Source organism: Oncorhynchus nerka, linkage group LG17 (genome assembly GCF_034236695.1).
Source record: "Oncorhynchus nerka isolate Pitt River linkage group LG17, Oner_Uvic_2.0, whole genome shotgun sequence".
Taxonomy (NCBI): domain Eukaryota; kingdom Metazoa; phylum Chordata; class Actinopteri; order Salmoniformes; family Salmonidae; genus Oncorhynchus; species Oncorhynchus nerka.
The window spans coordinates 14,779,553-14,802,256 of NC_088412.1; the positions used below are offsets into that span (position 1 = coordinate 14,779,553).

A 22,704-nucleotide genomic window follows, 5' to 3' on the forward strand; every position below is an offset into this window, starting at 1 on the left:
CTCAAATAAAGTTTCGATTTAGAGATTTTTATTGCGGTCTGTTTCTGTTCAGAGGAAACATCAAACATGTTTAATGTATCTTGTTCTCCTACATGTGCATTTGACGTGTAAACATGCATTGTCAATCTAGTTATTACAATTAATCATAAAATATCTTTATTGATCAAAATGAAACACCCACTCGGTCTTTCATAGCAACACACAATAGATAAATCAGTAGTAGAAAACCAGTTTGTCGAAAATTAACTTTTATGTGCACATTGTTCATCTTGTTCTGTTTGTATTTAATTACTGTATCAATGTAATAGAAAATGTAATGTCATACACACCCAGGTCTCCTTGGCCTAAAACCTAAACAAACAAAAAAAGTTCTAAATCATGAGACATTTTAGATAGGCACATGTGCTGCATCTCATATCATCAGGTGTCAAAAAAATAATAATTCTAACTTAGCATGTCAAAAGGGGAATACAGGATCATGATGAGTAGGGAGTCCTAAGTTAAACTGTCCAACAACAATGCAAAATTATTCAGTTTCAAAACATTTCCTGTTGCGTGGGCAACTGAACAGTACCCTGGTCCCCAGTGGGCTTTAAAAAAATCTCAGCTGTATCGGAGGTCGTTCTCCAGGCCGTAGATCTTGGCCTTCAGGGTCTTCAGCTCCCCCTGGACCTTCTTGGTCCGAGCGTTGGTCTGACGCACTTCGTGTAGGATGGCCAGGTCCTGATTCGGGCCCACGTTCAGGGTGACCTGAAACACACAGGTACCACACCCACACATGAGCCTGCACATAGCTGTTGTATGTTTACTTAGCTTCTAACACACATCGGTACACAACATTCACCTCCTACTTACCTTGAAAAGCTGTTTCTCCACATCTTTGAGTTTCTGTCGGAGGTGTTTGATGTCGGTCTTGAAGCCCTCCACCTCCATGGCCCTCCTCTTCTCCAGGGCCTCGTACCGCTGGGTCGTCATCTGAAGACGCTTCGCCATCTTGTCTGACCGATCCTACACACAAAGGTGAGCAAAACACAGTGGAGTAAACACGCACACGCCACAATGTATAACACAAACAATAATTTAGCAAAATATACATGGTGTAGTCAGAATTATTCATATCATGTAAGGATTTGTGGCCACACACCTTGAAAATCTCCCTGCCCATGTCCCCCTCCTCTCTGATCTGAGCCAGGTCTGTCTCCAGGGTAACACACTGCTCCCTGTACATCTCAGCCAGGCGGTGGGCCTGCTTCAGCTCTTCCTGCATTGTCTGGGGCCACAGGAAATAGCAGGACACAACAACACCACAGGAAATCCATTTTAGAATAAGGCTGTAACGTAACAAAATGTGGAAAGTCAAGAGGTCTTAATAATTTCCAAAGGCACTGTATATACACAGTGCATTCGAAAAGTATCTAGACCCCTTCCATTTTCCCACATTTTGTTACGTTACAGCCTTATTCTAAAATGGATTAAATCAAATCTATCACTCTACCTCATAATAACAAAGCGAAAACAGGTTATACATTTTTGCAAATGTATTACAAATAAAAAAACAAATACCTTTACATAAGTATTCAGACCCTTTGCTATGAGACTCGAAATTGAGATCAGCTGCATCCTGTTTCCATTGATCATCCTTGAGATGTTTCTACAACTTGATTGGAGTCCATCTGTAGTAAATTCAATTGATTGGACATGATTTGGAAAAACACACACCTGTCTATATAAGTTCCCATAGTTGACAGTGCATGTCAGTTCAAACGCCAATCCATAAGGTAGAAGGCATTGTCCGTAGAACGCCGAGACAGGATTGTGTTGAGGCAAAGATCTGGGGAAGGGTACCAAAACATTGCTACAGCATTGAAGGTCCCCAAGAACACATTGGCCTCCATCATTCTTAAATGGAAGAAGTTTGAAACCACCAAGACTCTTCCTAGCTCTGGATGCCTGGCCAAACTGAGAAATCGGAGAAGGACCTTGGTTAGGGAGGTAACCAAGAATTCGATGGTCACTCAGAGGCTCTGTAGGCTATGGGCTCTCCAACCCTGTTCCAGGAGTCTTGGTACACTAGGCTCTGGGCTCTCCAACCCTGTTCCAGGGGTCTTGTTTCACTAGGCTCTATAAGCTATGGACTCTCCAACCCTGTTCCAGGAGTCTTGGGCCTATAGGCTAAGACAAAACTTATCAAAACATATAGGCCCATGGGCTAGGCTTCATGATGCAGGCGACTATGATATGAACAAGTCAAAATGCATGCTCTGTTTCTTGCCTTTGACTGCACACATTGGGCATCATTAACAAGTGATAATATTCTCACCCGTCAGACTATTCTAAATGTAATGTTGTCTTTACATATACTAAATCATGTGTGTGACATTAGTTTTGATATAGAATGGGCTATTATCGTCATCCGATTGAAGGGAGCTTTTCGAACGGTTCATTTTCATGCCAGCCAGGTAGGTAGGGTACTCCGGTTGTAAAGCGACGCAATGTGCTTAATATTAGGAATGTTGAGAAATAAATATAGTAGGCCTAGCCTATAGAAAGCTAATGGGATCCTCCTCTTTTTAATAGAGGCCATTAAAACGGTTTTCTCACGCAATTGCATAGCATATAGAAATGTTGTGCAACATGGGCATACAATAACACTTATTTCATTCCATGTATCAACCAGCTACGAGGAGCTGGCTCTCGGTGGGCAACAGGTGATCCTATTCCGCTCAAACTCGTGAAGTGATTTTCGACTGCATTTGCATTGATTTCAGAGTGATTAGAGAGACAATAGAGCCCTGAGTACCAGGCCATTAGCAAGTTTGGTAGGCTACTAACGACCATCAGCGGCATCAGAGCACCGTTTTGGAGAAGCCTAGTTACCGTGACTCAACGGTCATGTGGAATTTGACTGCGGTCATAAATATGTCGGAAATATGGTCACCGTAACAGCCCTAGGCACAACAACGCTTTTAACACCACTTGTTAATGTAAAATAAAAAACGTAAAAGAGACTCCTTTATTTGAGGTGTTGGATGGGACATGATCCCAATAATGTAAGACCTCTGATCTGAAGCATGTGTACCACTACCCACCCTGAGCTCTTCCCTGTGGACGTGCTGTGTGTCAGGCTGGGGCTGGGTTAGAAGCAGGGCCATGCTGCTGCCGTGTCCTCTGGATCCTGGTCCCGGCTGCTCCCTCCCATGACCATCACTGGCTTTCCTCAGACGGTCCTGGGTTGAGTCCAGCTCCCGCAGCAGCCGGTCCTTCTCCACCATCCAGCCCTTCTCGTGGGCCCGCGTCTCAAACTTCAGCTGTAGGAAGTCCCTGGTGCTCTCGTACAGCAGGTTCTGGGTCCGGTCCAGCCTGGGAGGAAGAGTAGAGAGGGACAAGGAGCGGAACAGAGAGGAAGGGAGAGAACATGTATTCAGGATAGGGGTATGTGAACTAGGATAGGCATTTGACATTTTTTGACTGTTGGGAGTACTCCGACGATTTTTACTCAGGCCCGCATTGGGAAAAAAAACATGTGCATTTATCTATATCCCACCAACGCCTAATTTAACATAACCATTACAGGATAACAAATCCAAATTGCCCCATATACAGTGAGTATGCCAAACATAAATAACACATTCCTAATATTATGTTGCACCCCCTCTTCAGCCTGAATTTCTTGGGGCAGGACTCTACAAGCTGTCAAAAGCCTTCCACAGGGATGCTGGCCCATGTTGACTCCAATGCTTCCCACAGTTGTGTCAAGTTGGCTGGATGTCCTTTGAGTGATGGACCATTATTGATACACACAGGAAACTGTTGAATGTGAGGTGCCTGGCACCTACTACCATACCCAGTTCAAAAGGCACTTAGATCTTTTGTCTTGCCCATTCACCCTCAATATCACAAACACAATCCATGTCTCAATTGTCAAGATTTAAAAATCCTTCTCTAACCAGTCTCCTCCCTTTCATCTACACTGATTGAAGTCGATTTAACAAGTGACATCAATAAGGGATACTAGCTTTCACCTGATCGGTCTGTCATGGAAAGACCCCCTTTTTCGATCTTGTCTCACCCCTGCAACTCACCAACGGGCTCGGGAGGTGAAGGTTGAGTCATGCGTCCCCGAAACATGACCCGCCAAACCGTGCTTCTTAACACCCGCCTGCTTAATCCGGAAGCAAACAGCACCGATGTGTCGGAGGAAACACAGTTCACCTGACGACCGAAGTCAGCCTGCAGGTGCCTGGCCTGCTACAAGGAGTAGCTAGAGCACGATGAGCCAAGTAAAGGCCCCCCGACCAAACCCTCCCCTAACCCGGACAACGCTGGGCCAATTGTGCGCCACCCTATGGGACTCCCGATCACAACCGGTTGCGAACTCGAACCCGGGTCTGTAGTGACGCCTCTAGCACTGCGATGCAGTGCCTTAGACAGCTGCGCCTCTCGGGAGGCCCAGAGCAGGTGTTTTTAATTATTTGTATAATCAGTGTATATTCATTCAATAAAAAAAACAAGTGCCATTTAAGACTAATTTATTGAAACTGTAATATCAACTAGTTACATTATATTATGGAACACAAACTTCAAAAAGGCAGTAACCTCAGCAGTGACACTTGCTTGAAGCAGACAAGACACTAATTTCCTGAGCCCTTATCACAGTCAAGACAACTATTTCATAATAAAAAACGATGTAATACAGTGCCATTGGAAAGTACTCAGACCCCTTGACTTTTTCTAGAAGCATTTCGCTACACTCGCATTAACATCTGCTAATCATGTGTATGTGTGACAAATAACATTTGATTTGATTTATATTTTGTTAGGTTACAGCCTGATTCTAAATTTGATTAAAAAGTCCCCTCCCCCTTCATCAACCTACACATAATAACCCATAATGACAAAGCAAAAACAGGTTTTTAGAAATGACCAGAGAATCTTGTTTCTCAATGTCTGAGAGTCTTTAGGTGCCTTTTGGGCAACTCCAAGTGGGCTTTCATGTGCCTTTTACTGAGGAGTGGCTTCCATCTGGCTACTCTACAATAAAGGCCTTATTGGTGGAGTGCTGCAGAGATGGTTGCCAATACATAGCATCATCGCCAGGGTTTATATACATCATTGAAACAGTCAAAACAATTTAAAACGGGACTCAATTTGGCGAGTTCAAAGTTCAGGGTTATAAACCAAAACATGTCTTATTTTCAATATACAGACATTCAATTTAGTTTAATCTGCCTGTTCTTTGGAATTGTACAAATGGATGAACAATTCCACATTGAACACTGCATGGGAATGAATTACAGCCACAACATCCGTTTGGTGAGTAGGCCTAAGGCCACAACATCCGTTTGGTGAGTAGGCCTAAGCTTAATGATTCTGATGAAAATACGCTTGTTCTAGTTTCACCATCTATGTTCAGGGGGATGGTGGCCTGGGATAACCAATTCTAAATGGCAGTAGCACTACGGAAAGTAGCCAACGCAGAAAAGACAGGACGCAATGATTTCAGCGCTCGTTGTTGGAACACGTTTCCCTCCTTCAGTCAGTCAACCAGTCCATTTTCTATTGGTGATTAAACTTTTGTATAGGCATTTACAGTGCCTTCAGAAACTATTTATATCCCTGGACTTATTCCACATTTTGTTATGTTACACCCTGAATTCAAAATGGATTAGATACATTTTCCTCCCATCTACACACAATAAAAATAACCCATAATGACAAAGTAAAAACATGTTTTAAAAATACAGAATGATCTCATTTAAATTTCAAAAAAACATTTTCACTGTCAATATGGGGTATTGTGTGTAGATGGTTGAGAAACTGTATTTAATCCATTTTGAATTCAGGCTTTAACAACAAAAATTGGAATAAGTCGAGCTAGGAACGCACCGTATTTCTGTACGCCTAACGGGCGCTTGTGTATGTAAAGGAATGGGTCGGAACACAATTGATTGAGTGAGTGAGACACAGTGGGGAAAGGGAGTTTAGGGAGAAGAACTATGTGATAATTGGCTTGGTTCTTTTTTTTGTGCCCCGCAAATGCACATGAACAAATGGAACACTAAAATCAAAGCAAATGAAAGTTGTCTTCGAGTCCTAATTGGATCTCTGGTTGATGATAGAGTTTTGACGTCAGTTGGAGTACTCGTGTCCATCCCTGATGTGAACCCACTCTGACAGTGAGAGTAGTGATGCAGTCCTGGCCTCTGGTTGAGACAGCTCTCTCTACATATCATTTGGTGGTACAGTATGTGGGGTGGAGGAATATGAAATGTAGTAGTGATATGAAGAGTGCAGTAGAGTATAGTAGGTAGTTTGCATACTTGTCAGTGAGTACGGTGATGCGGTCCTGGTCTCTCTGGTGCTGGACCTGTCCCTCCTCCACGTGGATCCTCCTGTCCTCCAGCAGAGACTCCACCTGCTCTTTGGACAAACGAGTCTGCTCCTCCATCTGAGCCTGCAGCGCCTCCACCTGCACATTACACCAGTTCAATAGTTTTCAAGGAGCTAAATGAGTTGCTTTTGAGTGTGTGTGTGTCGTACTACCTGTAGTAGTAAGGTCTGGTTGTCTCTTCTGTACTGCTCTGGGCTTCCTCCATTCACCACTCCTTCTGATCTGGATGTCCGGCTTCCCTCTGCTCAGACAGAAGCCAGGCGAAGTGGCACAGTCAGGGGAATATTGCACTCCCAAAACAGATTATTCCACATTTCCCTAAACTGATGTGCTCAGAGCACACTGTAATCCTACTTACTAAATTTGATTTTAGTAGCTCCCCCCCTTAGGCTTAGGTTTACCTTACATAGGGAAGATCTTTCAACTCTTAGGTAGAGCAAATTGTTATGAGATAAAAAATTTAAAAAAAAAAAAAATCAAATGCAGAGCCAGTCCTGGCCTTTTGGGGCCTTAGGCAACATTTTGTTGGGAGGCCCCCTTACACATTTTTCCCATGGGACTGAGAGAAGATTTTGCTATTTTATAACAAATGTTATGGTATTCTACTAGTTTCTGCATTGGTCAGAGAGAAAATGTGCAGTTTTACAGCTAATTTCCTGCAATTCTACACATTGTGCCATGTTGATATTATATCTGAGTGACAGTGAATAACAAAATCAAATGGGGGCCCCCTGGAGGTCAGGGCCCCTAAGCACGTGCCCTGGATGCCCGGTCTGTAATTCGACCATGATTACTATAAGTTTAGATAGCTGGCTCGACTAATTTACCAATCTAAAACATTTTAGTTGACATGAACTTATTGAGTGATTGTCAGTGACTGACATGAGAGAAAAGCTGCTGATGCACCACCACATTTTGAAATTGCACCTTGTATATTCTACTATTCCAACTCTCAACAGTAAATTGAGACCCCGATGGTCGCCTATGTCGCTTATGCCTGGGGTCGGCCCTGATCAAATGCCATCTTGAATGATTTTACTTGTAAACCTGCAATATCTCAAACCAACAGATACATCTAAATATGTATACCCCTAAAATATAATTATCAAATCACGAAAACAGAGAATTTTCTTCAACCTTTTGCAGATCCAGTTCTTGACTTTGCCATCTTCCGATGATCCAGAATTCTGGGCTCTAGTTCCTTCTGGGCTATGCTAACCTACAGCACAGTAGAAAGACAGGCAATAGTCATGTAAGTTGACAACTAGATATCGATCCCTTTCTGAAGTCATGTAATGTCAAATAAGACAATGGAGCAGAATTAAGTTTCCTGAAGTGGAACTGTGAATCCTGACCTTGTGTGGAGGGTCACGGTGGAAGTAGGTGATCTCCCCAGTGTCTGGCCCCACCAGGGCTAACAGGTGCTGGATTTTCTTCCTGTCCTCCAGCTCTCTGAACACAAAGACAATAGAAAACCTGTATTTTTCATGTAATTTATTTATTTATTTGACCTTTATTTAAGGTTAACTGCCTGTTCAGGGGCAGAACGACAGAGTCGTACCTTGTCAGCTCGGGGGTTTGAACTTGCAACCTTCCGGTTACTAGTCCAACGCTCTAACCACTAGGCTACCCTGCCGCCCCAAAGGTCAATAGCAATTGTAAAGTGTAATTGTGAATCAAATGAGGGCTCACCTGATCTTGAGTCTGTCATTCTCTGCGTACAGACGCAGCGCCTGTTCCCTCTCCTGGAAGAGGTACACCTGCATGTCACTCAAAGCCTTCTGCAGCTCAGCTATCTCCCCTTCGCGCTGTCGCACCTCCCACTGCAGCTTGTGCTGGGAGGGCAGGGAGAGACAGGGAGATTAGCACACACCCATCAGTTGCTGTCTGCATGCGTGCACTCCCCACACCCACAGTTCACCTGGTCCTCTGTGGTGCCTCTGTACTTCTCCAGCATCTGCATCAGGTCATCGTGTTCTCCATCAAACTGGGCGATCTTCCCCCTGTAAAACTCCAGCAGCTCTCTGGAGGGGCGCAGGTAGGCCAGGCGCTCAGTGATGGGGGGCAGGGGAGAGTCCTCCACCCCAGGGGTGTGGTCTGTCTGCCTGGAAGGGAAGACAACCCAGAAGGGAGGACATTATCCCACTAAGCTAACAAAGATAAAAACCAATCTAGGAACAATTCCTTAGAGTCAGATTAGAGTAGGAGCCGTAGGCAGATTAGACTCAATAATGACATTAGACACAATAGATTTGGTCACTACAATTACGTAATCTGATAGAGGAAACAATTAAACAACACAATAGGTAGCCTTTACTTACCTGTCTTTTGTTGGAGGTGACTCCATCATGTTGACCTGAAACACATTTATTGTTCAATTTGAGACACAGTTAGATTATTGTTATGATATGCGTAGAAGCCCGGGAGGTTTTTAGATAGGGCATCCCGAGTGGCGCAGCGGTCTAAAGCACTACGTTTCATTTTACGAGGCGTCACTGCGGTCTCTGGTTCTAATCCAGGCTGCGTCGTGATACGGAGTCCCATAGGGCAGCGTACAATTGGCCGAGCGTTGTCCGGGTTTGACCGATATTGTAAATACGAATTTGTTCTTAACTTACTTGCCTAGTTAAATAAAGGTTCAATTCAAAAAGTATAGCAGTTATCTGTTGTTGTGACTTGTGCCATGATACTGGGTGTTCAGTTGCCCACATGATCTCTCGAAACAATGTAATTCCCAAATTGAGTAATATCAGGTGCATGGTCGCTCTCCTACCCGTCGTTGCTAAGCGCCTGTGTGGCAAAAGACGCGGGGAGTTTGAAACTGATAACGTAGCTGACTGGTTCCACTTGTGCTAGCTAGGTGGCGATCTGTGTCTATTAACTGTATTTTGAAATATCATAGTTTGCTAGTTCGTTCTATCAAAGTGAGCTGCCAGCTAGAACAACGGTGGACTCACTTCACAAACAAGTCTCAAAAACATTCGCCAATCAAATTTGCTTGCGTAAGACAGCTAACACAGATGGATAACAGAACAAAATGTTTGAGTGCCATATCCGATGGCAGTATTTCAACAATGATTCTAAATCTGTATTAAATATTGACATTCGTTTTCCCTTTACCTTTCACTGTTTCATGAACCTTCAAACTGTCTGCCTCTTTAGATCCCGGAAGTTTTCAAAGTCTTTCTTCGCAGAAAAAAAAGTGCAGTGTGATTCGAGTAGCGAAGCTCTACCGCCACCTACTGTTTTATGTAGTGAATTGAAACACTGTGTGACTGTCTGGACTTCTGCACCAACTTCTGCACTGTTTCACGGTATCTTACATAAGGAAATAGTGATATATGTTTTTTCTTTGTCATAGACAATTAAGCCTAAAACGTAATTGCCGCAGGTACTACTTTATCATGTGTTACAATAACCTAACTGTACAGTAGTATTAGAGGTAGTGGAATAAGGCTATGAATTATTTGCGCCTCGACTAGACACTGATGTAAGGCCAGTTTTGTATTCGTTACCCTATCAATTGAGGTTATGATTTGAGGAGTGTACGCTGATCCTAGACCTGCGCCCGAGCAACTGTTACCCAGTGCTATTCTTTAAATAGGGCCCTTGGTGTCACTCATCTACTACCCAGCGTTCAGTATCGGTAGCGCCACTTTCGGTAGCGCACACAGGACGATTGAACGCCGGTTGGTGGCACCGTTTTTTTTTTGTTGAAAATGGAACGAAAAGTAGCTCGAGAATTTAGGCACAAGGTAATAATGTACTAATGAAATATTTGCCTAATGTGGTAAGTAAAGCCATTTATGTTATGTAAAGCAATTGGTGTTTCATTTCTCTTTGGCTGTTATCACAGTATGATGTACTCTGAACCCTGTTGGGGTAACGCTTTTACACAGCTGCCTTTACATTTCATATGTCTTGATAGGTATTGAGAACTAATTAGTATAGGACTAACATATGTTTTGTCTTCGATTTTTATTGCATTGTTTCATTCTTTATTTCACAATTGTGAAATTAGACTGTTTGTGTGTTAAACAACTTCATTCTCTGTATGATTACAACGTTGCTCCCTCATATGTAAGGATATTTAATTTCATATATTCCTTTTAAACACTGTATGGGCTATACAGTAACATACATTTAGATTGTCCGAAGAGTCTGTACAGGTAAGCTAGGCTACAGTATTTCATGATTACTTATGGCGTTCTTGATTGGTTAGTCATTGTGCATTGTGTGTATTGCAGAAAGTTCTTCTGGCGTCACTACAGACCCTGGTTCGATCCTGGGCTGTACCACAATCGGCCGTGATTGGGAGTCCCATAGGGCAGTGTCGTTGGGGTTAGGGTTTGGCCCGGGGGTAGGCAGTCATTGTAAATAAACATTTCTTCTTCACTAACTTGCGTAGTTAAAGAAATATAAACAAATGAATTGTAGGCATACAATTGTTCATTCCCCAAATGCAGGTTACATTATCAGGGTAATAATGTCCAAAGAGAAACTGTGTAAAGGGAACTTGATACATTTAGGTGTTTTCAGTCCTCTGTAATGTGGATCCCGAGCTATGTTGTAGGTTGTTACTGGGTCGCTCCCCTTTTGATCATTTAGACAATGTCAGGGATGTCCAGGCATGCAGAAAGGAAGGAACCATTTACAGCAGCATTTAGAGACCGAGAGAGCAGGCAGGTAGGCAGGCATGAGCAACAACGACTCATTTTATTTGTCTTTTAGAGGTGAATATAGGCTAATGTTGGATTGAAGTGGGCCCTTTCATCTCTATTATAGCTGATTTGACATTAGTGTGTGTTGTATTCACCCCTGGGCTTTGTTGGATGTTTGAGAATAAGGGAGTTTAAATATCACAAGAGAACTTCAGTTATAACATAAGCTGTGTGTTGGTCCATGTTCCTAGACTACCCAGTGGTCTGTGGGTGGTGCTTTATGATCGGCTTCATCAGTTTATGGGGCCAAAGTCTGCACATAGTCACATTGCTTTCCCTGTCTCTCAATGTCGAGTCAGAGAGCTTTATGACACTATAAACACACCGGCATACACCCAGCAACCTTTGCATATTTGTGCTTTTGTGCGGTAATGTGTATCTAGGTGTGTGTGTGTGTGTGTGTGTGTGTGTGTGTGTGTGTGTGTGTGTGTGTGTGTGTGTGTGTGTGTGTGTGGACATGTTTAACTATGCTTGTGGGGACCAGAAGTTCCCACAAGAATAGTAAACAAACAAACATTTTACATTTTGTTAGTCCCCCCCACAAGGTCAAATGCTATTTCTAGGGTGTTTAGGGTTAGGTTAGAATTAGGGTTAGGAGCTAGAGTGTGTTTTAGTTTTTTGGTTAGGAGCCAGGGTTATGTATACGTTTAGTGTTAAGGTTAGGTTTTAGGGTTAAGGTTGGGGTTAGGGAAAATCAGATTTAGAATGGGACTGAATTTTGTGTCCCCTCAAGGTTATCTGTACTGTGTGTGTGTGTGAGACTTTTTTTGTCTCAGGGTTGTACTGTAAGGTTATACTGCTCACCTCACTATTCCAAACCCCCCTCCAACCTCCCCCTCCGTCTCACTCCCTCACTCCCTCTCCCCAGTCCAGTGGCATAAGAGTGGCTCCCAGCCCAGAGTCCTAGTGAGAGTGGCTCCCAGCCCAGAGTCCTAGTGAGAGTGGCTCCCAGCCCAGAGTCCTAGTGAGAGTGGCTCCCAGCCCAGAGTCCTAGTGAGAGTGGCTCCCAGCCCAGAGTCCTAGTGAGAGTGGCTCCCAGCCCAGAGTCCTAGTGAGAGTGGCTCCCAGCCCAGAGTCCTAGTGAGAGTGGCTCCCAGCCCAGAGTCCTAGTGAGAGTGGCTCCCAGCCCAGAGTCCTAGTGAGAGTGGCTCCCAGCCCAGAGTCCTAGTGAGAGTGGCTCCCAGCCCAGAGTCCTAGTGAGAGTGGCTCCCAGCCCAGAGTCCTAGTGAGAGTGGCTCCCAGCCCAGAGTCCTAGTGAGAGTGGCTCCCAGCCCAGAGTCCTAGTGAGGGCCGGCCACTTCCAAGGAGAAGGGATCTACAAACAGGGAAAGCTACCTGGCCTTCTGTCACCAGCATCAACAATAGAATAGAGATACTATTGATGCGAACGCTTTTATGGGCACACAAACACAGCAAACATATACACATGCACACACACGCACGCACACACACACACACACACGCACGCACGCACACGCACGCACGCACGCGCACGCGCACGCGCACACACACACACACACACACACACACACACACACACACACACACACACACACAAAAGACCACAGCTGAGAGGGATGTGTCAGTAAGAGTCTGCAGCTTTCCCCGACTGTGGCAGCTGCTATCTTGTCTATGATAAAGACGATGACGATGATGAAGATGTCTTTGTTGTCTAGGTGGAGCTACTCATTGACAATGAGGCAGAAAAGGACTACCTGTATGATGTCCTGCGGATATACCACCAGTGAGTACCACCATCTCTGTCTGGCTTTCACATTAGTTTAGTGTTAAATTATTGACTTGTTAGTTTCAGGACAAACAATCGCCACAGTTTTTAAATTTTCTTCCCTTAACTGATTTCAGTTTGCTGATCCTTTATTTGAGGAAGTGTATTGTTAGATTAATTAGATTAAATTAATTGTTCGTAGTTAGTAGTAATTGTTAGTAGTGTACTCTGCCAGTACTAGATACATTCATTGTTAGTAGTTAGTAGTAGTATTTGTTGGTGGTGTACTCTGCCAGTACTAGATACATTCATTGTTAGTAGTTAGTAGTAGTATTTGTTGGTGGTGTACTCTGCCTGTACTAGATGAATACATTGTTAGTAGTTAGTAGTAGTATTTGTTGGTGGTGTACTCTGCCTGTACTAGATGAATACATTGTTAGTAGTTAGTAGTAGTATTTGTTGGTGGTGTACTCTGCCAGTACTAGATACATTCATTGTTAGTAGTTAGTAGTAGTATTTGTTGGTGGTGTACTCTGCCAGTACTAGATACATTAATTGTTAGTAGTTAGTAGTAGTATTTGTTGGTGGTGTACTCTGCCTGTACTAGATGAATACATTGTTAGTAGTTAGTAGTAGTATTTGTTGGTGGTGTACTCTGCCAGTACTAGATACATTAATTGTTAGTAGTTAGTAGTAGTATTTGTTGGTGGTGTACTCTGCCAGTACTAGATACATTAATTGTTAGTAGTTAGTAGTAGTATTTGTTGGTGGTGTACTCTGCCAGTACTAGATACATTCATTGTTAGTAGTTAGTAGTAGTATTTGTTGGTGGTGTACTCTGCCAGTACTAGATAAATACATTGTTAGTAGTAATTGTTAGTAGTGTACTCTGCCAGTACTAGATACATTCATTGTTAGTAGTTAGTAGTAGTATTTGTTGGTGGTGTACTCTGCCAGTACTAGATACATCAAGATTATCTTTTTTCTGTCACTTCTATTTCAACCAAGCAAATCTCTTGATTTCTCTCAAATCACACATTTATGTATAATATGGGATTAAGTCTCCTGTGTGTGTGTGTGTGTGTGTGTGTGTGTGTGTGTGTGTGTGTGTGTGTGTGTGTGTGTGTGTGTGTGTGTGTGTGTGTGTGTGTGTGTGTGTGTGTGTGTGTGTGTGTATACAAGTCTTTTATGTTGGGGAGATGGGTTTCGTTCAGGAATGTGATGTTAATGTGGACTGAATGGGGAGTTAGAGGAGCTGGTTTCCATGTGGTCTGGGTATGGAGCCAGAGCCCTGAGACCCCATTGGTTAGACCTACAGTATGATCAGTTTTCCACTGTGCTCCGCCAAGCCTGGCCAGCTATTTCCAAAAGCCATTTCCCCCTTCATACACGAGTCAGGAGTGAAATGGTGAACATTAATAATTAATAGTCATAGGCCTTTTTGTTCCCATTGGTAGGTTGATTGCACATTCTTGATATACTTGATAAGGGTGTGGTGTTTATCAAACTGTTCTGTCCTAGTTGTTCTATACCCAGCGTTGAGGCAGTTTTTCCTCCTAGTCAGAAATAGGAATGATGAAGGCGTTCAAAACCTCTCGCTCTCTCTTAAATTATTGTGCATTGACACTGTGTGTGTGTGTGTGTGTGCGTGCGTGCATGCATGTGTCAAACATTTGTTTGTGTGTTGAGCTGACCTCTGACCCTCTGCTCTCTCCCTCAGGTCCATGGAGTTGTCAGTGCTGGTGGGGGACCTGAAGCTGGTCATCAACGAGCCCAGCCGCCTGCCACTGTTTGATACCATCCGGCCCCTCATTCCCCTCAAACACCAGGTGGAGTACGACCTGCACACCCCCAAGAGGTCACGGTGAGTGGAGGGGTCGCTGCCACCCACCAGGCTGGAGCTTTAACAGTCCATAGACTTTCAATGAGATGCATTTGTCTTATACTTTCTAGTCACTCCAAGATAACGACAATGTACACTACATTGATACACAGAACTGATAACCCCTTCCTGACATCTTCCCTCTATCCCCTTCTCCCTCTCCCCCTGTCTTTCTTCTCCCCCTTCCTCTTCCCCTGTCTTTCTTCTCCTTCTCCCTCTCCCCCTGTCTTTCTTCTCCTCCTTCCTCTTCCCCTGTCTTTCTTCCCCTTCTTCCTCTCCCCCTGTCTTTCTTCTCCTTCTCCCTCTCCCCCTGTCTTTCTTCTCTCTCTGTCTTTCCCCTTCTGTCTTTCTTCCCCTTCTTCCTCTCCCCCTGTCTTTCTTCTCCTTCTCCCTCTTCCCCTGTCTTTCTTCTCCTTCTCCCTCTCCCCTGTCTTTCTTCTCCTTCTCCCTCTCCCCCTGTCTTTCTTCCCCTTCTCCCTCTCCCCCTGTCTTTCTTCCCCTTCTCCCTCTCCCCTGTCTTTCTTCCCTTCTTCCTCTCCCCCTGTCTTTCTTCTCCTCCTTCCTCTCCCCCTGTCTTTCTTCTCCTCCTTCCTCTCCCCTGTCTTTCTTCTCCTTCTTCCTCTCCCCCTGTCTTTCTTCTCCTTCTCCCTCTCCCCCTGTCTTTCTTCTCCTTCTTCTTCTCCCTCTGTCTTTCTTCCCCTTCTTCCTCTCCCCTCCTGTCTTTCTTCCCCTTCTTCTCCCCCTGTCTATCTTCTCCTTCTCCCTCTCCCCCTGTCTTTCTTCTCTCTCCTTCTCCCTCTCCCCCTGTCTTTCTTCCCCCTTCTTCCTCTCCCCTGTCTTTCTTCTCCTTCTCCTTCTTCCTCTCCCCCTGTCTTTCTTCCCCCTCCTCTCCCCCTGTCTTTCTTCTCCTCCTTCCTCTCCCCCTGTCTTTCTTCTCCTCCTTCCTCTCCCCCTGTCTTTCTTCTCCTTCTTCCTCTCCCCCTGTCTTTCTTCTCCTTCTCCCTCTCCCCTGTCTTTCTTCTCCTTCTCCCTCTGTCTTTCTTCTCCTTCTCCTTCTCCTCTCTGTCTTTCTTCTCCTTCTCCTTCTCCTCTCCCCCTGTCTTTCTTCTCCTCTTTCTTCCCCTTCTTCCTCTCCCCTGTCTTTCTTCTCCTTCTCCCTCTCCCCCTGTCTTTCTTCTTCTCCCTTCCCCCTCTTTCTTCCCCTTCTTCCTCTCCCCTGTCTTTCTTCTCCTTCTCCTTCTTCCCCTTCTTCTCCCCCTGTCTTTCTTCTCCTTCTCCTTCTTCCTCTCCCCCTGTCTTTCTTCTCCTTCTCCTTCTCCCCTCTGTCTTTCTTCTCCTTCTCCCCTCTCCCCCTGTCTTTCTTCTCCTTCTCCCTCTCCCCTGTCTTTCTTCCCCTTCTTCCTTTCCCCTTTCTTTCTTCCCCTTCTTCCTTTCCCCCTTTCTTTCTTCTCCTTCTCCCTCTCCCCCTGTCTTTCTTCCCCTTCTCCCTCTCCCCCTGTCTTTCTTCCCCTTCTCCCCTCTCCCCTGTCTTTCTTCCCCTTCTTCCTCTCCCCCTGTCTTTCTTCTTTCTCCCTCTCCCCCTGTCTTTCTTCTCCTTCTCCCTCTCCCCCTGTCTTTCTTCTCCTTCTCCCTCTCCCCTGTCTTTCTTCTCCTTCTCCTTCTCCCTCTGTCTTTCTTCTCCTTCTCCCTTCTCCCCTGTCTTTCTTCTCCTTCTCCCTCTCCCCTGTCTTTCTTCTCCTTCTCCCTCTCCCCCCCCCTGTCTTTCTTCTCCTTCTCCCTCCTCCCCTGTCTTTCTTCTCCTTCTCCCTCTCCCCTGTCTTTCTTCTCCTTCTCCCTCTCCCCTGTCTTTCTTCTCCTTCTTTCTCTCCCCTGTCTTTCTTCTCCTTCTCCCTCTCCCCTGTCTTTCTTCTCCTTCTCCCTCTCCCCTGTCTTTCTTCTCCTTCTCCTGTCTTTCCTCTCTCCCCTGTCTTTCTTCTCCTCTCTCCCTCTTCTCCCTCTCCCCCTGTCTTTCTTCTCCTTCTCCCTCTCCCCCCTGTCTTTCTTCTCCTTCTTCCTCTCCCCTGTCTTTCTTCTCCTTCTTCCTCTCCCCTGTCTTTCTTCTCCTTCTCCCTCTCCCCCTGTCTTTCTTCTCCTTCTCCCTCTCCCCTGTCTTTCTTCTCCTTCTCCCTCTCCCCTGTTTTTCTTCTCTTTCTCCCTCTCCCCTGTCTTTCTTCTCCTTCTCCCTCTCCCCCTGTCTTTTTCTCCTTCTCCCTCTCCCCTGTCCCCCTGTCTTTTCTCCTTCTCCCCCCCCCCCTGTCTTTCTTCTCCTTCCTTCTCCTTCTCCTCCCCCCCCTGTCTTTCTTCTCCTTCTCCCTCCCCCTGTCTTTCTTCTCCTTCTCCCTCTCCCCCTGTCTTTCTTCTCCTTCTCCCTCTCCCCCTGTCTTTCTTTCTTCTGTCTTTCTTCTCCTTCTCTCTCCCCTGTCTTTCTTCTCCTTCTCCCTCTCCTTCTCCTTCCTGTCTTTCTTCTCCTTCTCCCTCTCCCCTCTGTCTTTCTTCTCCTTCTCCCTCTCCCCCTTCTCCTCTTCCCCTTCTTTCTTCTCCCTCTCCCCCTGTCTTTCTTCTCCTTCTCCCTCTCCCCCTGTCTTTCTTCTCCTTCTCCCTCTCCCCCTGTCTTTATTCTCCTTCTCCCTCCCCCTGTCTTTCTTCTCCTTCTCCCTCTCCCCCCCTGTCTTTCTTCTCCTTCTCCCTCCCCCTGTCTTTCTTCTCCTTCTCCATCTCCCCCTGTCTTTCTTCTCCTTCTCCCTCTCCCCTGTCTTTCTTCTCCTTCTTCCTCTCCCCCTGTCTTTCTTCTCCTTCTCCCTCTCCCCCTCCCCTGTCTTTCTTCTCCTTCTCCCTCTCCCCCTGTCTTTCTCTCCTTCTCCCTCTCCCCCTGTCTTTCTTCTCCTTCTCCCTCTCCCCCTGTCTTTCTTCTCCTTCTCCCTCCCCCCTGTCTTTCTTCTCCTTCTCCCTCTCCCCCTGTCTTTCTTCTCCTTCTCCCTCTCCCCTGTCTTTCTTCTCCTTCTCCCCCTCTCCCCCTGTCTTTATTCTCCTTCTCCCTCTCCCCCTGTCTTTATTCTCCTTCTCCCTCTCCCCCTGTCTTTATTCTCCTTCTCCCTCTCCCCCTGTCTTTATTCTCCTTCTCCCTCTCCCCCCTGTCTTTATTCTCCTTCTCCCTCTCCCCCTGTCTTTCTTCTCCTTCTCCCTCTCCCCCTGTCTTTCTTCTCCTTCTCCCTCTCCCCCTGTCTTTCTTCTCCTTCTCCCTCTTCCCCCTGTCTCTTTCTTCTCTCCCTCTCCCCCTGTCTTTTTCTCCTTCTCCCTCTCCCCCTGTCTTTCTTCTCCTTCTCCCTCTCCCCCTGTCTTTCTTCTCCTTCTCCCTCTCCCCCTGTCTTTCTTCTCCTTCTCCCTCCCCCTTGTCTTTCTTCTCCTTCTCCCTCTCCCCCTGTCTTTCTTCTCCTTCTTCCTCTCCCCTGTCTTTCTTCTCCCTTATCCCTCTCCCCTGTCTTTCTTCTCCTTCTCCCTCTCCCCCTGTCTTTCTTCTCCTTCTCCCTCTCCCCCCCTGTCTTTCTTCTCCTTCTCCCTCTCCCCCTGTCTTTCTTCTCCTTCTCCCTCTCCCCCTGTCTTTCTTCTCCTTCTCCCTCTCCCCCTGTCTTTCTTCTCCTTCTCCCTCTCCCCCTGTCTTTCTTCTCCTTCTCCCTCCCTCCTGTCTTTCTTCTCCTTCTCCCTCTCCCCCTGTCTGTCTTCTCCTTCTCCCTCTCCCCCTGTCTTTATTCTCCTTCTCCCTCTCCCCTGTCTTTCTTCTCCTTCTCCCTCTCCCCCTGTCTTTATTCTCCTTCTCCCTCTCCCCCTGTCTTTCTTCTCCTTCTCCCTCTCCCCCTGTCTTTCTTCTCCTTCTCCCTCCCCCCCCTGTCTTTCTTCTCCTTCTCCCTCTCCCCCTGTCTTTCTTCTCCTTCTCCCTCTCCCCTGTCTTTCTTCTCCTTCTCCCTCTCCCCCTGTCTTTCTTCTCCTTCTTCCTCTCCCCCTGTCTTTCTTCTCCTTCTCCCTCTCCCCCTGTCTTTCTTCTCCTTCTCCCTCTCCCCCTGTCTTTCTTCTCCTTCTCCCTCTCCCCCCTGTCTTTCTTCTCCTTCTCCCTCTCCCCCTGTCTTTCTTCTCCTTCTCCCTCTCCCCCTGTCTTTAATCTCCTTCTCCCTCTCCCCCTGTCTTTATTCTCCTTCTCCCTCTCCCCCTGTCTTTATTCTCCTTCTCCCTCTCCCCTGTCTTTCTTCTCCTTCTCCCTCTCCCCTGTCTTTCTTCTCCTTCTCCCTCTGTCTTTCTTCTCCTTCTCCTTCTCCCTCTGTCTTTCTTCTCCTTCTCCCTCTGTCTTTCTTCTCCTTCTCCCTCTCCCCCTGTCTTTCTTCTCCTCTCCCCCTGTCTTTCTTCTCCTTCTCCCTCTCCCCTGTCTTTAATCTCCTTCTCCCTCTCCCCCTGTCTTTATTCTCCTTCTCCCTCTCCCCTGTCTTTCTTCTCCTTCTCCCTCTCCCCTGTCTTTCTTCTCCTTCTCCCTCTCCCCTGTCTTTCTTCTCCTTCTCCCTCTCCCCCTGTCTTTCTTCTCCTTCTCCCTCTCCCCCTGTCTTTCTTCTCCTTCTCCCTCTCCCCTGTCTTTATTCTCCTTCTCCCTCTCCCCCTGTCTTTAGTCTCCTTCTCCCTCTCCCCCTGTCTTTCTTCTCCTTCTCCCTCTCCCCCTGTCTTTATTCTCCTTCTCCCTCTCCCCTGTCTTTCTTCTCATTCTCCCTCTCCCCCTGTCTTTCTTCTCCTTCTCCCTCTCCCCCTGTCTTTCTTCTCCTTCTCCCTCTCCCCTGTCTTTCTTCTCCTTCTCCCTCTCCCCCTGTCTTTCTTCTCCTTCTCCCTCTCCCCCTGTCTTTCTTCTCCTTCTCCCTCTCCCCCTGTCTTTCTTCTCCTTCTCCCTCTCCCCCTGTCTTTCTTCTCCTTCTCCCTCTCCCCCTGTCTTTCTTCTCCTTCTCCCTCTCCCCCTGTCTTTCTTCTCCTTCTCCCTCTCCCCCCTGTCTTTCTTCTCCTTCTCCCTCTCCCCCCTGTCTTTCTTCTCCTCCTTCCTCTTCCCCCACCTGGTGGCGCAGTAAGCTAAGGGAGGTGCGTCTGGATCGTACTCATCCTGAGGGCCTGGGGCTGAGCGTAAGAGGGGGCCTGGAGTTCGGCTGTGGACTCTTCATCTCACAGATCGTCAAGGATGGACAGGCTGGAAACAGTGGCCTGCAGGTGTGTGTTTCTGTTTCCATGAGGTCATGAAAGGGACAGTCTTTTCCTATGATATGGTCAATATTTCCACTAGGTGGAGTAAAGAAGCATTGATTAGTTACCCTTTCAGAAGCAGATTCATAGACTGCACCACTTGACTCTGTTGAGAAATGTCAAACATCTTTGTATTAATCATTATGCAGTTCATATGGGTATCTCTCCTTGCTGTGTTACATATAGTAATCAGGGTTGGGGTCAATTCCTTTGAAATTCCAGTCAATTCAGAAAGTAAACCAAATTCCAGTTCCACATTTTCCTCATTGAAAAAAGCATTGAAGAAAGTTGGAATTGGAGTTTCAGTGTTGTTCCTGAATTATATGGAGTTGAAATGGAATTGACCCTAATCCTGATAGAAACATATCACATACAGTATGCATGCATCAAATACAACCAATCAGAGGAACAAACTGCTTTGATAAAAACATCAGTGAATTCTTTAAGTACCTTCCTGTCCTTCATGAAGTAATTGAACCTGCTGTACTGTCTGGGGCGGCAGGTAGCCTAGTGGTTAAATCGTTGGACTAATGTCATGAAAATCTTCCATCCCAATGATAATAACAATCAATCAATAGCTTTGACCAATCCCCAAGGTTTGTAAGACCATGGGTTTAATAATAATTAGTCAAAGACTCAGCTTATGCAAGAGGTTAGTACAGTTTATTCACTACCCAGCCGACTAAGATTAGGGAGACCGTGAGAAGCACTCCTGTCCTCCCCCAAGATTAGGGAGACAATGAGAAGTACTCCCTGTCCTCCCCCAAGATTAGGGAGACAATGAGAAGTACTCCCTGTCCTCCCCCAAGATTAGGGAGACAATGAGAAGCACTCCCTGTCCTCCCCCAAGATTAGGGAGACAATGAGAAGCATTCCCTGTCCTCCCCCAAGATTAGGGAGACCGTGAGAAGCACTCCCTGTCCTCCCCCAAGATTAGGGAGATAATGAGAAGTACTCCCTGTCCTCCCCCAAGATTAGGGAGACAATGAGAAGCACTCCCTGTCCTCCCCCAAGATTAGGGAGATAATGAGAAGTACTCCCTGTCCTCCCCCAAGATTAGGGAGACAATGAGAAGCACTCCCTGTCCTCCCCCAAGATTAGGGAGACAATGAGAAGCATTCCCTGTCCTCCCCCAAGATTAGGGAGACAATGAGAAGCATTCCCTGTCCTCCCCCAAGATTAGGGAGACCGTGAGAAGCACTCCCTGTCCTCCCCCCAAATTTAGGGAGACAATGAGAAGTACTCCCTGTCCTCCCCCAAGATTAGGGAGACAATGAGAAGCACTCCCTGTCCTCCCCCAAGATTAGGGAGATAATGAGAAGTACTCCCTGTCCTCCCCCAAGATTAGGGAGACAATGAGAAGTACTCCCTGTCCTCCCCCAAGATTAGGGAGACAATGAGAAGCACTCCCTGTCCTCCCCCAAGATTAGGGAGACAATGAGAAGTACTCCCTGTCCTCCCCCAAGATTAGGGAGACAATGAGAAGTACTCCCTGTCCTCCCCCAAGATTAGGGAGACAATGAGAAGCACTCCCTGTCCTCCTCCAAGATTAGGGAGACAATGAGAAGCACTCCCTGTCCTCCCCCAAGATTAGGGAGACTGTGAAGCACTCCCTGTCCTCCCCCAAGATTAGGGAGACAATGAGAAGCACTCCCTGTCCTCCCCCAAGATTAGGGAGACTGTGAGAAGCACTCCCTGTCCTCCCCCAAGATTAGGGAGACAATGAGAAGCAGTCCCTGTCCTCCCCCAAGATTAGGGAGACTGTGAGAAACACTCCCTGTCCTCCCCCAAGATTAGGGAGACTGTGAGAAGTACTCCCTGTCCTCCCCCAAGATTAGGGAGACCGTGAGAAGCACTCCTTGTCCTCCCTCAAGATTAGGGAGACAATGAGAAGCACTCCCTGTCCTCCCTCAAGATTAGGGAGACAATGAGAAGCACTCCCTGTCCTCCCACAAGATTAGGGAGACAATGAGAAGTACTCCCTGTCCTCCCCCAAGATTAGGGAGACCGTGAGAAGCACTCCCTGTCCTCCCCCAAGATTAGGGAGACCGTGAGAAGCACTCCCTGTCCTCCCCCAAGATTAGGGAGACTGTGAGAAGCACTCCCTGTCCTCCCCCAAGATTAGGGAGACTGTGAGAAGCACTCCCTGTCCTCCCCCAAGATTAGGGAGACTGTGAGAAGCACTCCCTGTCCTCGCCCAAGATTAGGGAGACTGTGAGAGGCACTCCCTGTCCTCCCCCAAGATTAGGGAGACTGTGAGAAGCACTCCCTGTCCTCCCCCAAGATTAGGGAGACAATGAGAAGCACTCCCTGTCCTCCCCCAAGATTAGGGAGACTGTGAGAAGCACTCCCTGTCCTCCCTCAAGATTAGGGAGACTGTGAGAAGCACTCCCTGTCCTCCCCCAAGATAAGGTGAAAGCACCAATTTGTAAGTCGCTCTGGATAAGAGCGTCTGTTAAATGACTTAAATGTAAATGTAATTAGGGAGACTGTGAGAAGCACTCCCTGTCCTCCCCCAAGATTAGGGAGACTGTGAGAAGCACTCCCTGTCCTCCCCCAAGATTAGGGAGACAATGAGAAGCACTCCCTGTCCTCCCCCAAGATTAGGGAGACAATGAGAAGCACTCCCTGTCCTCCCCCAAGATTAGGGAGACTGTGAGAAGCACTCCCTGTCCTCCCCCAA

At 46.6% G+C, this 22,704-nt stretch overlaps 2 protein-coding genes across 3 annotated transcripts in view; one reads left to right on the forward strand and one right to left on the reverse strand.

Moving 5' to 3' along the window:
* Window positions 1-11: 11 nt before the first annotated feature.
* On the reverse strand, window positions 12-9,580 carry ccdc77 (coiled-coil domain containing 77). Of its 2 annotated transcripts, none has more exons than XM_029685796.2 (12): window positions 9,512-9,580; window positions 8,713-8,747; window positions 8,313-8,496; window positions 8,084-8,226; window positions 7,747-7,843; window positions 7,529-7,610; window positions 6,544-6,632; window positions 6,321-6,469; window positions 3,090-3,360; window positions 1,145-1,270; window positions 856-1,008; window positions 12-750 (listed from the first exon to the last, which is right to left on the reverse strand). In XM_029685796.2, exons 2-12 carry the CDS (start codon window positions 8,739-8,741, stop codon window positions 604-606), a joined length of 1,470 nt encoding a protein of 489 aa, XP_029541656.1. In that variant the 5' UTR covers window positions 8,742-8,747; window positions 9,512-9,580; the 3' UTR covers window positions 12-603. The 2 variants fall into 2 exon arrangements, with proteins under 2 accessions (XP_029541656.1, XP_029541655.1); XM_029685795.1 differs by lacking the exon at window positions 9,512-9,580 and adding an exon at window positions 9,349-9,387.
* A 457-nt stretch (window positions 9,581-10,037) lies between these two features.
* ush1c (Usher syndrome 1C) overlaps window positions 10,038-22,704 on the forward strand; it is a 49,309-nt gene continuing 36,642 nt past the window's right edge. Inside the window, exons 1-4 of the mRNA XM_029685803.2 lie at window positions 10,038-10,146; window positions 12,789-12,856; window positions 14,559-14,702; window positions 19,850-19,988. Coding sequence (XP_029541663.2) covers window positions 10,111-10,146; window positions 12,789-12,856; window positions 14,559-14,702; window positions 19,850-19,988 — 387 coding nt within the window. The 5' untranslated portion in view covers window positions 10,038-10,110. The remainder of the gene's footprint in view (window positions 10,147-12,788; window positions 12,857-14,558; window positions 14,703-19,849; window positions 19,989-22,704) is intronic.